The sequence below is a fragment of the Anastrepha obliqua genome, chromosome 2 (genome assembly GCF_027943255.1).
Source record: "Anastrepha obliqua isolate idAnaObli1 chromosome 2, idAnaObli1_1.0, whole genome shotgun sequence".
NCBI lineage: Eukaryota > Metazoa > Arthropoda > Insecta > Diptera > Tephritidae > Anastrepha > Anastrepha obliqua.
Genome location: NC_072893.1, coordinates 42,311,642 through 42,327,122, shown reverse-complemented (window position 1 = coordinate 42,327,122; position 15,481 = coordinate 42,311,642). Strand labels below are relative to the sequence as shown.

The window sequence follows — 15,481 nt, the reverse complement described above, 5'->3', positions numbered from 1 at the left end:
TATGAATGAGTGCGTACGTGTGTGTGTACGTTGGAATATTATGCCAATTCGTGCAAGGTTGGTCACTTGATAGAACTGTTTGCTAGTTTCTATAGGGTGACCGTGGTTATTACTATTTAAATTTGTTATGATTTTTGTTTTTGGTGTATTATACAATACAATACCCTAACTTTAGTGAGTTGAAATTGTGTTGTCATAAAAATTAGCCAAAGTTATGTTTATTTTTTTCTACATATAATTACGCGCATATTCTATACTTACAGCTAAAGTAAAATCATAAGTTATATAAAATCAATATTGTTAATTTATTTAACTTTCTTAATTATTTATAATTTTTTAAGCTTTGCGGGGTAGTACAAAATTTGTTTACTTTTTTCACATACTGATATTTCGTCTTACTTTTCACTGCCACCTGCCTGCTAATTGCACATCGCGTAATCACAGAAAGTAATTACTTGAATATTTTATTTTGAACCGATTTGTTAGAACGACACTATGGCTGCTTCGACATATAGTTTTCATATAATTTATAGGCGGGGACTTTCCATACCTGCCCAAATTATATCATTTTTGCTGTTAATATTAAGGTGTTGTTATATCGCGCCTTAAGCCCCACAAAATGAACAGTTTCGCTCGATTGGGACAAAATTGTTTCCGTTAATAAATTAGAAAAATTGTGTCTATTCTGCAGCCATAGTTATTAGCCTACGACCCCATTCCATGAAAATTCTTGCTAAAATACGATTCATACATACGAATATGTATGTGTGTCCATTCATACATATTTTACTTTAAAATCCATAGAAATCCAATTCCAGGAAAACATGTCGCGCCACAGGCAAATTTTGCAAAATTTTTATTGAGTGGCGCCAGGCAAACCTGTGTCTTGCTACAGCGCGTGTTGTTGGAGAAAAGTGCCTAGATGCTGCCTAATACTTCTAAAAGCTGTTAGCAAGGACTCACCGTAAATATACTTGCCAACTGCCAGTCTCACAGTTCTCATCTTTATGTTGTTAATACGACGACCACACACAAAGTAAATGCTTTTTTCTATGATTTTACAGTAGAATATTGTTGATATATTTCTGTTTTGTAACTTAAATTATACAAAAACAATTGGATATACATATGTATGTACGTAGTGTTGTGGTATGTGATATTGGAAAGTGGGGTACAAAAGTTATTTAACTGTTGCTTGTTGAAAATATGTATTCATATATATAAATATATGTATATACATACATATGTATATGTATATAGTTTGTAGTAATTACATATAAACTTTTTCAAATTATCTTTAAAATACGAAATTATAAATCATAAACTAAATTGCATAAGTGTTCTTGATATTTGCTTTTTTCTCTAGAATTAAATGTCTATAGGCTTTCAATGCATACGCCGAATGTTTGCATATTTGCATCTAGATCGAATCTAAATTATTACACGTAAATGGGGGAATCTCTTAATTAATTACCCCGCTACAAAGACAATTTGTGTGTATGTATTTTATACCCAAATGTAGCGAAGCGTTTCCTCCCTGTTGCTGTTGGCGACTTATAAATTATTGTTATTATATAATGTGTTTTCTTACATATAGATAAGATAAAATTTTTATGAATTATGCTAAAAATTGTTTTAACTCAAATAATGTTTGTTTGCAAATCTGTGTGTATGTGCATGGATGTGTCCTTCCTTGAGGAAAAATCAAAAAAGTAAACACAATTGTATTTTTTCTTTATAAAATTTTCACTAAAACCTAGTTAATTTTCACCATTGTTGCAGTAAAACATGTTTTAGCGCTACATTTTTTTTTCTTTTTTCTGCGTTGCCCTTTTGTGGGTTTTAAGTATTTTCATCTATTATTTATAATTTTGTTCCGTTTCATAAATAGAACCAAATTTCAAAAATGTCTAACGTTAAACGCTCATGCGTTTAATTCAAAGTGTGTGCATATATGTGTGTGCATGATAATAAAGAGAACGTTCTAATGCCATCATTCACGCATTAAATGGCAACCCATTCCTATTTACTTACATATGTAGTATCAAGGTAAACATATGTAATTATGTATGCAAATGTATTGCAAGAATTGTTACGTGTGTATCATATGAAATAACACATGAAATAACTTCATTACTTCTTAAATGTTATACTATAAATAATATGTATATATAGTGGTTCGTACACATACTACGCGTTAGTTTGATGCATATCTAAGTGCCACGAACTACTTCTTCCGACTATACTATCTCATTATGCCGCCGATTTTGATATTATTTTCGCTTCAATTCTTCAATTCGTTCATGCGTTCATCTACGGTGTTAAGTGGTGGGTGGTGGTAGTAGTTCTGCAGCATACTAACTCGGAGCACGCTGCATTTAAACTTCAACTCTCCTCATAGGTTTAAGTCATTCTGGACTTTGAAATAAGTGCTCTTCGACGCTATTTACGTACAATGCATGGGTGTTCACTTAAAAGCGATAGTTTTCGTCAGCCATGTGTATAGCCCACATGAATTTATTCCTTTGAGTTTTATTGAATATCTTCTCGATTGGGACGCCATGCTTTTTGCACCTACAAATAAATAAATACATAAATACATTCAGTTAAAAGAATCCAATATGGATGTAAGCATTTTTTTCTTTGTATGGTATCGTAACGTTACGCTACACTCTACTCACCATGCGACAGTTATACGCGGATCTAGATAGTTAAGCTTTGAAGTGCCCAGTGCGATCGTTTTGTTCTCATCCCTATCAGTCTCTTGAAGCTCTAATTTCTTTAGCTGCTCCTTTAATCTTTCCAATTGCTTAGCTTTTTTGTCAGCCATAACCCGTTCTTTTACCGAACCGCGTTTAGCGGCTTTCTTAAGATCCTGTAAGGGTGGGGAAAAAAAGCCTTCATTTCTTTTCATTCACAATATTCAATTCAATTTAATATAATTGTCTCGTAATGAAATCTGTGGAAAATAACATATCCATACTTACATGAAATTCAGACTCAGCGTCTTCAATCAACTCACGCTTCTGGCGTATCTTCTCCTTCAAGTTTTCCATTGATTTTTCGTGTCCCTTCGGTACCGAACGTTGATGGTTACATAATATGGCGACTGCACGATTAGCGCGATTATAGGCAAGCAACTTCTCTGCAGGAGACATACTATCTTCAGTAAGTAAATCCAATTGTTTTTGTAACGTAATTGATGCGTTGTAGGTACGGAACACTTTGGCAGTGAGTCCTAAGCAAAACAAAAATAAAATATGTTTAAGAAAAAATTCTCAAAAATTATTTGTTATATTTCGACGAACCTTCCATAAGCTCCTTCAAATGTTCATTGAGAACTTGAGTGTTTAGACGATCGAAAAGGTCATCGCCATCCTTTTTGTTCTCCAAGAAAAGTTCTAGATTTTTGAATACGCGTTTCTCGACTTCAACTTCGTTGTAATAACGAATTGAATCTTTGCCAAGGAAGTCGAACACAACGACATTCTCTTTTCCATTCAAATGCTTTTCCAATTTAACGTGTTCAACGCGAAGTGAACAACAGCCGACGGTATCGGCTTGGTCTTCGTCCTTTTCATTACCCGCTCTTAGTGCCAATTTGTCAATGAAATACAATGCAACAGCACGCTGACGCACACGCATCTCCTTTGATTTCCATTCCTCGCGATATGTGGCACGTATTTTATCTATGGATTTTGCTAAACGGCGTGCAGTTTCATATTTTACGTGATCCTTTTCGCCTTTCAATTTGGATGATGGATTCAACATAATGTATTTCACCTGGCCTTGCACATTTTCAGTCCATGAAGCCAACCAAGTTACAGTGTTGTCGTGGCGTACCTCCCTCCACCGGTGGCCCTCTGGCGGTGGGGGAATTTTCGATTCCTTTCCACAGTTAATGGAGACATCTTCGGCCTGAATACGTCGTTTAATCATGCCCATTTTTGGATGCTCGCCACGACCACGAAACAGACCTGGTGGTTCCAATTTAAAATTGCCAATCTTTTCCTTGTGGCCATCAATAATACATGTGCCATACTCTTTCACTAATGCTTCATTTTCCAATTTTTTGGCCAGTTTCTCCTCTTTAGTTGCATTCTTACGTTTTTCAGATTCTGCCGTGAAGAATTTAAACATTTCTTCGAAATTACACTTGTTGAAGTCTTTTATAATTTCGCGTTCTTTCGATGTCATCGTCTTGCGGAAGTCCTTGAAGAAATTATCGTTGAAAATCTGTTTTGTGCAATAGTCATGGTTTAACATTTTGGCATAGAAAGTGGCTGCCTCTTCAGTTTCAGAAGACAGATCCAACGGTTTGCCATCATAGAAGAAACGAACATTCTTCGGCACACGTTCATATGGTGGTGCAAAAACTGGTCCCTTGTGCTCTAATGTATTCCACTTAACACCGTCTTCGCGCTTCTCTTCCTCCCACCTGAAAATTTTGTTTTGAATAGTAACTTTAGATTTTAAATTCTTCAATGAAAATTTTCGCACAGTTGTCAAATGGAATGGAGATCTAGTGAATAGGGTTGCTTTCATGCACAACTTCGCTGCACAAACATTCGAATGGTTAATTAATGAGAGGCGAATCCAGGTGCTTGGCATCTCATTGCTTATGGCGAAAACAACGCGTTGCCCTATCAAAATAAATGCACTCGTTGTCTTCACCATCTGAACGCAGCGATGCTTTCAGCCGCATTACGCAAACCCAACACTGAACAAGGAAAATTTATACTAAGGTAAATGACAGAAATACATAACCTCAAATATGAATTGACAATGTGGCACTCACTGAGGTTGCTAAACTAATGTACTTCAAAACATTGCATTGGCTCTAAAACTGTTAGCATTATAAAATTTAACAGCTGTTAGCCTTATTTATTATTGTAATTTGTAGTTGCATTCTCGCCTCGATAAAATGTCAAAAAAGCGATTTGCTTCATTTTTAATTTGCATCTTTGAAACATTAGCAGTGACATATGACTTTTAGTGCTTTAAATAAAATATACACTCCCTTCTTTTTAAAAACACTTACCATCTCCAGACTTCTTCCTCTTCTTCTTTCTTCTTGCGTTTGGTGGGCGAAGCAGCCTCTTGCTTAACTTGCGTTTGTTCGACCTGTATAAAATTACATTATTTATTAATATTAATTTGCTGTAAATATTTTTTGTTATACCTTTTTGGTCTTTTTCTTTTTGGGTTTGGTCTCCCCGTACTCTTCCTCCTCCTCTTCTTTGACGCGTTTCTTTTTATTTTTAGTCTTGCTAGCCGATTCTTTCTTGATCTTCTTCCGCGCCAATAATGGCACATCCTCATCGTCATCTTCCACTTCGGCCTTCATTTTACGCTTCGCCAATGGTATATCCTCTTCATCATCATCATCGTCCTGAACAACTGGTGCCGTTGTTTTAGTATTTGCTATACGCATAGCCAGCGGGACATCTTCGTCATCGTCTTCACAGTCTGCGTTTCCCTCCTGTTTGTACAAACTATCTTCATCACCACTTGCCTCCTCCTTAACGACAAACGCCGGCTCATCCTCTTTAAATTGCGACATTGAATAGTCACATGAGCTGGCCTGCGAAATATTTACATTTTGTTCTTCCATTTTTATATAGGGTTTCTCCTCATAACCATCTTTAGCGTGACTATTTTCAAATCCACTATTGGATTCATCCATATAATCATTTCCGACTGGTTCCGGTCGGAGTGCAACAAAATCAGTATTATAACCATTCGATTGCGAATCAGTTAATGGTTGTGAGATGGGTTCTGGTTTAATAAATTCCCCATCGACTAATTTTGGTTTGTCACCGGATGACGATTTCAAAGAACTAGAACTGGAATGTTTGCTTTTCGAAGAAGATGAACTGCGATGACGATCCTTGTCTTTGTCACGCGAGCTTGATGAGGATGATGATGATGATTTGTGGTTTCGGTCACGTTCCTTATCTTTATCTTTGCTCGATGAGGAGCTACTACTCTCTTTGCGCTCGCGATCTTTATCTTTTCTATCTTTATCCCTTGAAGAGCTCTTATGATGGCTAGAGCTCGAGGACGATGATGATGATTTGTGTTTATCCTTGTCTTTGTCACGTTCTTTATCTCGATGACTCGAACTTGAACTGGAACTGTGCTTGCCATCGCGTTCTTTATCGCGATGCTTATCCTTGCTGCTGGACGATGAACTGCTATGGTGTTTATCTTTGTCGCTAATGTTCAAAGTTGGAAAATATTAATAATAATAATAAGGAAATAGTAAGACTTGTCGAAACAAAATTTTAAAAGAGCTAGGAGTCAACTTACCGACTGCTACTCTTGTGATCCTTTGAACTTGAACTCGAACTTTTATGGTCACGCTCTTTGTCGCGATGTTTGTCCTTGCTCGAAGATTTATGTTTACTACTGCCACTACTACTGCTGTGATGGCCGTTACTAACTCCATTCACCTGCACCACCTCAGAGAGCCCATTCTGAGTCTTGATGTCCTAAAAATTAAATATTAGATGTTATGATTATTGGGAGCTATGACAGTATTGTTTATTCATATTAATTAGGATAGAGACGGGTATTATTTTCTTAATTAACTTTTCCTAAATTATCTCACAAGTGAAATAATTTACAGTGCCAGTGGGTATTTATTGTATATGGGCATTATTATATCTTCTCAAAAGCATACTTTAGAGTCCAAGTCTGAAGAAGATATTCTATACAGTCGGATTTGCGTAACCGGAACGATTCGAATTTATATCCGGCCAAGGACCGTCGCATTAGCCGCATACCCCGTATATGTATGGAGAATGTTTCTGCTGCTATAACAGCAACAACAAGATATTCTATATTTAACTAAACCATTTTGAAAACAAATTTTTTCTAACATTTGTTTTGATAAGAAACAACAAATTATTACACATGGAGACCGATTCCTATAAATCCTTGTTGTCGTAGGTAGGTAGAAGTGGCAGTCGGTCTCTAAACCAACGCACTTAGACCATTGCCGATCCATTGTGATACCACAAAGCAGTTTACCTGCTACTTCTCGTTAAATTATTTTGTTTTTAAGTGCCAACCCATTCAGCTGCCTGATGCCGACATAGCTAAGGTTATCAATATCATTTAATAACAAAGAGCCAAAGTATCTAAATCCTTGATGTTGCTGTTCGCCAAAACAAATTGTACCAGCAGTGAAGCTATTTATAAAAAAAAAACGAAAATGCTTCGACTATTTGAACGTATGCTCTTTAAGAAGAAACAGAATTAACTAATACATACATCAAAACAATCATGTACATAGCTATGCATACTTCTATATATATTACATATATTACAAATGAATTATTGGCACATCAGACAGCGCGCACGTTTTCCACACGTCCGTTCAATAGTTTATTCTCTCGCTGCACATTAATGTGACCATTTTTATACTCATTTCAATATCATGCATAAATCAAGCAATGGCAGACAAAAAAAAACAATTAAACAAAAATTCTGGACGACAATTTAACTATCTTTAATATTCAATTCTATAACAACTTTAATCTCATATTTGAGCCAACGGTTATAATTTGTCAAAACTTTGGTATACCTAACTTTGATATAACCTAACCTAACTATTGTATTTGTCAACAACAACTATAAGAAATACAAAAGCCTATGCGGCTTGTCGGCAGCTTATGGCGTATCAATGCAATATGGAATATACTCTTATCTATAAGCCGAAATACATATAGACATAAATACATTAGCTAAAAGATTTTTAACAGCTGGTAGTCCGTCCTTTGTTTTCTTCTATTGCTTATCGCTTGCTAACGAAAGTTGTAAGCTACCTACCTGATTGCCCTTTAGAAATATTCATTGCAATCTCTTTGTAGGCAACACAATCAACACCAGAGTTTTAGCGATTAGTCGATGCTATTTTATGGGAAATGCCGAGGTGTTGATCTATTGCTAACTTTAAGGAATGTAATCTGACGTAGAAATTTCGTACATATTTTTCACTGGACCGTTCGCTTTATTAAGTGTACGTCACATAGTTCTGAGGTAAATATACGTATGTAAGTGCATAGGTATTACGTATGTACATACATACATATATACATACACATATGATCATTAACCCGGCGTTCGTCGCTAATGGGTAAAAAATGCCACAGAAGTAATAAAACCACTTCTAACTTTTTTTCTACAAAATATCGTGACCTGCCGCTTCAAGTACCTTTCTGCATAGAATCAAAAGGCGCGCTCCCTACGTAAAATAAATATTTCATTAATTATACACCTATATATTATGTGGTAATTTTTACCCGGTTACGACCGTGTGTGTTTGTATTTGCCTAGCGACAAACCCCGGATTAAATAGGTAAACTGGCTTCATCTATCAATTTCCCTTGTGCAGCTCGGAAAAATTTTAAACTATTATTGAAATTTTGTTTTTTTTCTTATACAAATGTCATCACTGCTTCGTAGTGAACTTAAAAGACCCGGTATATTAATTTGCGTTATTGGTGGCACCGATTTGGTTATTTTCTTAAAGTATGATTTTACGTGGCCACCTAAAAAGGTACTTTGCGAATAACTCTTGCATTTTAACTAATTAAGTGAAAAATATTGAATGTAACGTAAGTAGCGAATTGATAGTTGATTTAAAAACTAATAAATAATACGCATTTCTTTCAAAGATGGGTCGTGCGCACCATTACGCAACTAAGGAGCTGAGACTTTTTCTAAATTTTTGAAAACAAAAAAATTTTACGAAATTAATCGCTGAGTCAATTGGACGTTCCAAAAATTTTGTTGTGAATGCCCTTAAACCCATATAATCCACAGAACGACGTGCTGTCAAAAATAAATCGGCTTGCACTGCTGATAATTTAATTGTGACTCTCGCGAAGTGGGATTATGCGAGATGGTTTTACGTCCTCAAAGGCCATTGCAGCTGAAATCAGCAACGTAGTATCAGCGAGAACTGTATCGCGTCGATTGTACAACATAAACCGAATAGCTCATAAAGTTCCTTTGTTGAAATAAACAAATTTAAGGAAGAGGAAACGTTTTGCTCAAGAGCACAAGTCATGGTGTGGACCAGAGGATATGAAAAATGGTATAACATACTTTGGAGCGGTGAAACAAAATTTTTTTGTTTTGGAAATGATGCTGGTCGAATTGTCACACGTAGTAAAGAAAAAAATAGTTCTCATTGTTTTGATGTGGAGTAGGTCCTCTTCACCTCATAGCCAATAAAATGGGCATACTTCAAGAAGTGATTCAACTATTTGCTGAGGTAATTCAACCACTTTGGTGACTTTTTATGCAAGATAATGCCTCAGAACACTCCTCAATGTTAGTACGTCAATTTGCAAAATTAGATTAGTTATGGCTTGGCAAATTTAGATTAGTTATAGCTTGGCCAAAGCAGACACCCGACCCAAACCCCAGGATTTATAGCAAAAAATCAAAGAACTATGGTATTTCATTCCCACAGAAAACTGCCGTAGGATTATCAATCCTATACCAAATCGAATACAAAAAGTCATTAACAACCATGGTGGGCACAGTGGTTATTGATTAAACTTCGATAATTGAAACAGCATTTTTAATAAAATCACTAAGCTATTTTTGTATCGTATCTATTTCTATTTCGGACCTATTTTAATGACCACTTGAATATTTACTGTTTGTTCATATTGTCACTAGTTTAAGTTTTAATAGATCCTTGAATTATTATTTATATTTGTTATATTAATCTATGAAACAAAAACCACACACAATTGAATATCTGTATTAATTTAAAAAACTTGCATTTTCCGTATGAACGTGGGTGGTACTTATTTTAATGACCATATATGTATGTACATATGTGGTATTTTGAATTAAAAATAGTCAAATACCTTTTTATTTAAAATGTTGAGGTTAGGTATATCTGGGTGATCTGAATAGACCTCACATAGATCACAAGGGTCCGCAGTGTTTAAATGTTGAGGTTAAACTACACTTTTTTCCTAAAATATCTTCTGTTTCCTTTCTGTTTCTATACCTTTAATAAAGCTAGATTAGATAAGATGCAATGCAGAAACTCCAACGAACTGTCTCCTGGAATGCAGCACTATAGCGCGGAGAAAGTTGAGACATCTTGGCCAACAGCAACTTAAAGAAAGGCACATACGCTCAATCCAGCCCACCTCCATCCTGAGGGTCTGGATGAGGTACTGTGATGAGTAGGGGGCACAAAGGACCATGAGGTCTCCCACGACAGTCGATTCTACGTTACCGGAACGGTAAAGGCCAAGGACCGTCACTTCAGCAGTATTCCCAATATATATGTATGGGGAATGTTTACCCTGCTACAACAACAACAACCATGAGGTCGAAGTTTCCACGACAGTCGGGTCTACGTTACCGAAACGACCCGGATTTATATCCGGCCAAGGACTGTCACTCCAGCAGCATTCCCCGTATGTAAGTATGGGGAAATGTTTATGCTACTACAACAACATGAGGTCGAAGTGCAAACCTCATAAAGAATCTAATCTTTAATAAAACTAAAAGTCTTATTGTTCGCGCGAAGCATTTTACTTGATTTTTTTTTTTTGCAGGAACACATATCGGAGCAACAATTTACGTTACAAATAAAATTTTATGAAATTTTGCACGAAAAAAAGCTTAATAAACAAAAAAAAACGATTTCCCGAATTGTAAAGAAAATTAATGCCATATTTTAAGAGTTATGAAAATAATTGGAAACAAATTTAAGCCGGATATGAATTTTCTCTAAACGTAAATCAATTTAGCGCGTTCTGTGTTCTGATTTTATACTTTTAAAACTAATTAATGCTTTAGCATGAAATGAAAAATATGCAGCGACTAACACTGAACAATGGTACAGCTACATATTTTATGAAAACTTATTTTTGATTTAAACCACATAACATTTTTTAAAAACCTTAAAAATTATAAAAGTTTTGCTTTCCATGGAAAAAGCTCTTCCATGTCAAACTTGCAGTTACAATAAAATAAAATGGATCAAAACTAAATACCCAACAATTTCAATCAAAAACAATCCAAAAAATATATGTAGGTACGATTTTCAGTGACAGTGTGTATGCTACATTTTGAAGAGTCATTGTCTAACCAAGTAGTTTTAGTTGCTTTAGTTTGCCACCAGTGTACTTTATTGGCGATTGACTGAACTCATAGTGAGAGAAGCTTAGAGTTATGAATCAACAATTTCGAAAGAAACATGCTTGAAGAGATGCCTTTTGAGTCACTGTTTCCTGCTCAAACATTGCATTAATGTTACTGGCCGATATTAAATCTGTTACAAATAAGTCCGACGATCAGTTCCGAAAAGTGTAATGACAGGTGGAACAGAACAACAGACCGTCAATAATAATACTTAGAAGCGATAGTAGCAATTCAGGTAGCAATGACAACAACAACACAGATAACCAGTCAACCTTAAAAACAACGATTGCTCACAAAAAAAGGAAGAATGGGGCGAATAACCTGCAAGTATTTTTGATTGAAATCCAAAAAACGATGTATGTACATATGTACATGTGTGTTTATACACTCAACTTTTCAGCGAAGCAATTTTTTAGCCACATTTGCTTGACCTTAAAATAAAACAGTCCAACACATACACATGTTTTCTTTATGTAAGTGTGTGCATGTCAACAAAAACCCGAGGGTATGCACTTTTAACAAAACCTGGAAGAAGATGAAATGAATCGAAAAGCAGTCGAAGAAGATGAAAGCAACTAAAGAACAAGCGTGAATGCAGACTTGAAGAATATAAGAAGCGTAAACATGTTTAGTGTTTATTGGCCATATACTTGTAGATACATATTGTACCTATACGCCAAATAAGTTCTTGAAAACAATTGTGAAGCTACTGTTCGGCAAAAGATTTATTTTGCTTATACGTATGCATGTTTGATATGTTAGATATGTAGATATGTTCTAAAGCATATACAACAAATGTTATAATGTAAACAAATCACCATTAACTACGAACACGACAATAAAGCAACGAATAAAGATGTGAGTGAAACGAAATAAACATGATGAAAATTAAGATGAAAATATGTACTGGCGATACTAAGAAAAAGAAATTGGGTACTCGGTACTCATTGAATAAGACGTATAATAAAGGGGTGGATTGATATCGAATGTCTACCTTGGTTAATTCTGCCCCAGTAATTGTGTGTTCTCGGTATACTGCCATTGATGCAAAACAGAAAATTTCCAAAGGATTTCCAACTCCTGTCCTTTTTAGCTACCTAGCCTATAACTGCAATGGGGCACAAAGCTTTAAAGTTGTATCCCAAAATTTATGGTAGTAAATAATAAGCCAGTGCGTCGTAGGAAGTTTATCGTATTATATACCAGCATTATTTTATTAAAAATTTAATTACAGTAGCACCCACCCTAAAGCACAAATAAATACAAGTCATACGTAGTATGAAGATACATGTATGATGGTAAATTTCTTAAGCAATTACCTTTCTGTTTCTATATATAATATTATACATATAAAGATTTCGCAAACATTACTAAATTTCCGAAAATCTCATCAACCACCAACAAATTACCATTACACCCTTTGAAAGTATTCGCTATCCAGTCACAGTCAGTCAGCCAGTCAGTCAGTTGATTGATCCGCTACTCACGGCCAATACATTGATGTTCCAGAAAAGACTTAGAAAATTTTTACGCCACCACCGAGCAACGACGACAACGTCTACGAAGACCGTACATGTACGTACGGCTCACTCGCTCGCTCTATCAGCCGACTTACATTCGCCATTACTTGTACTTACTGCCTGTGGTTGTTGCTCTGCCTCTGTCTTTGACTTTCCCTGCAATTACAGGCCAGAAAGCTACACCAGCGCAACATACTAGTAAAACGGTCAGCATAAGGCAACTTTTATAGTGGAACTTACTACGAGCTATCCCAATGCAAAAGCTGAAAATTTTGCATCAAGCAGATGAGCTCGAATCCTAGGGAGCATACACTGGAAAAATAGTCAATTAAAGTTAAAAAGGCTGCATAAGCGATTATGAGACTTTTTCATTGCGCTTTTGCCTTGTTGTTGCATTCGCATACAGCTAGACAAGCATGTACATATATTTTATTGGTGTTTTGCTGATTTTACCCGTTGAATTGCTTCTACCAAGTGTATGCTGTTGGAACTTGTCGCCATTTTCATGAAAAGCTTAACGTTTTCATTTCAAGGCGATCGCGTAGGGGCCGACAAGTCAATCAGGCAGGCAATTATTGCTTATGCCTGCAATTGAAGCACACAAAGGAAATATGCACGAAATTTATAGCCGACACATTTATTGCATTATAAAGTTCTAGATAACTCTTGTTCTGATCTTCACATAACTATTAAGTGTATTTCTTATAAAAAAAATGCTTATTTCGTGTAGCCAGTAAATTATTGAAATACCTGAAAATTACATAAAGTTTCACCGTTACCACAATTACTACTACTTACATTCTCGGGTGCCACATCCACGCTCATTTTTTCAGTCTCGACGATAAAAAATTCGGAAGATTCCACGCACACACTACTCTGCTTCGATTAGCAGCTAAAGATTTCTTCTTTCGGCCACTTAACACGAAACAAAAATGTAAAAGCAACGAGGTGCACGGCTAAGGCAAAAGTGCTATGAAAATTTTTCAAAGTCTCGCCTCGCCACATAAAATGGAACTTAGAAAAATTCTGTGTGTGTCGAATGAAGAGTATGTAGTAGAGTAGGTTGTGCGAGTGCATGTCGACTGCGACAGGGTTCCCAATGCAACTTATACCAAAGTGTACCTGCGTTGTAAGTACAGCTTCTTATTAAAAATATAAATCGAAGAACACAAAAAGATAGGGGAGGAAAATCTTTAATAAATATTTGGGTATTTTTGTTTCTGAAAAGTTACCGAATGTGATTTTTGAATAAACGTGCATATGTGCGTTTTAGCATTAACAGCGCATGCAACCTTGCGGGAAAAATTGTAAAAGATCTAAACACTTTTTCCATTTCATTCACTCAATTCAGTGTAAATGCTTTTATCTTTGTTTCACCCATCTTGCTGAGGTGCCGGCCAGAAAGTTAATTAAAATGAAATGAATAGGTGAAGTATAGACACAAGAGTACTGTTTACTCTCTTTCCCATTATTAACCAAATGAAGTAGGGTGGTCATGCAACAATAATTTAACTGCATTTACGAAATATCTATATAGACATAATTATTTTTAAAAATATGACACTTCAAGAAAATTATTCTCAATAGTTAAAAGAGTTAGGATATTATACTATCCCATGCCTATCTAAGCAATCGTTTCTATTTATACGCACTAGAATATGTTACCACACATTCCAATAACATCCTGATTATCACAACCCTATTAATTTTATGTTCTATTAAAATACATGTACATGTTGCTGTTGTTGATGTTGCTGAAGAGAAATCATATTCTATGAATTTGCCCTTATTGCCCTTAATGCGGGACCCCAAAGTTACTGCGAGTAGCTTATGTCGTAGCAGCCAAAGTTGCTCTCGCAATTTTGCTTTGTATGGCCTTATCTTGTAATTTACATGAACAGTGGCCGCATTGACTTTTTTCGTATATCACCGATACAATATCTGTATATGCCGGTCTCTTTTGTAGACAAACCGCTGTCGTATCTCTTGTTACGTCAGCAAATCAGCTGATTTCTTCAAATTCGCTCAGAAATGATTAACAGTTTTTATGTTAGCCACATTTTTGCATTCGGTACATTTTATAAGAAAAAAACTAAAAGGGAGTAAAAATTGGACCATATTAGATCGTAAGGATCTTCTTCTTATTGTCCCGAAACGGCCCACACTTTCTCCAGATAAAAATTTGTAAGGTGTCAAGCGGCATATTAACTGTTGTAGATTTACATACGAGACGAAACAGAATTTGATGAAAATTAAAAAAATGGAAAATAACGATACAATTTCTGAAAATATGAGTTTATTTTCATATTTAATATGCAAATATCGATTTGTTTTCTTAATTCACTCTACAAATTTAAACATATCCACTGCAGATGATGGTGCCGAAATTTTGTCTCAATTTTGCTTAGTTTTTATTATCAATTGCTAAATAAACACAACAAAAAAAGTGAATCAGGTGTTTCTTAAATTCCTGGTAAAAAATTTTTTTGAATTTCCTTACATCTGGGCATTTTGCTCCATACAAAATAAGTTGTTTCTCTTACTCTCTAATTACCAAGCCACGTCCGGGCTGATAGGGAGACAATCTATTGATACATAGCTTCACATGTAACTAGATTATCCACTTTTTCGAACTTAACTATTAATACGTAATTATATAAAAATTTTATACCGAAATCCGAGATTATAAAATACTTTAATTTTATACTTTTCTCCGTACACCGCTGTGTTTTCTGTATTATTAATGTATTTTGTTGTGATGTAAAGAGAGACGT

The 15,481-nt window shown here is 35.4% G+C and overlaps 1 protein-coding gene across 1 annotated transcript; it reads right to left on the bottom strand.

Annotated features, from left to right (window-relative positions):
* Window positions 1-1,668: 1,668 nt before the first annotated feature.
* Window positions 1,669-13,759, bottom strand: LOC129239029 (DNA topoisomerase 1). Its single transcript, XM_054874297.1, has 8 exons — window positions 13,506-13,759; window positions 6,313-6,494; window positions 5,183-6,218; window positions 5,042-5,124; window positions 3,309-4,438; window positions 2,988-3,238; window positions 2,682-2,875; window positions 1,669-2,574 (listed from the first exon to the last, which is right to left on the bottom strand). The coding sequence occupies exons 1-8, from the start codon at window positions 13,530-13,532 to the stop codon at window positions 2,472-2,474; spliced, it is 3,006 nt and encodes a 1,001-aa protein (XP_054730272.1). The 5' UTR covers window positions 13,533-13,759; the 3' UTR covers window positions 1,669-2,471.
* Window positions 13,760-15,481: the final 1,722 nt, after the last annotated feature.

Coding starts and splice junctions, on each gene's coding strand:
- LOC129239029 (XM_054874297.1), bottom strand. CDS start 13,532: ATGAGCGTGGATGTGGCACCCGAGAAT. Junction 2,876..2,987: donor ACGCTGAGTCTGAATTTCAT/GTAAGTATGGAT, acceptor CCACCCTTACAG/GATCTTAAGAAAGCCGCTAA. Junction 2,575..2,681: donor CCGCGTATAACTGTCGCATG/GTGAGTAGAGTG, acceptor ATTTATTTGTAG/GTGCAAAAAGCATGGCGTCC.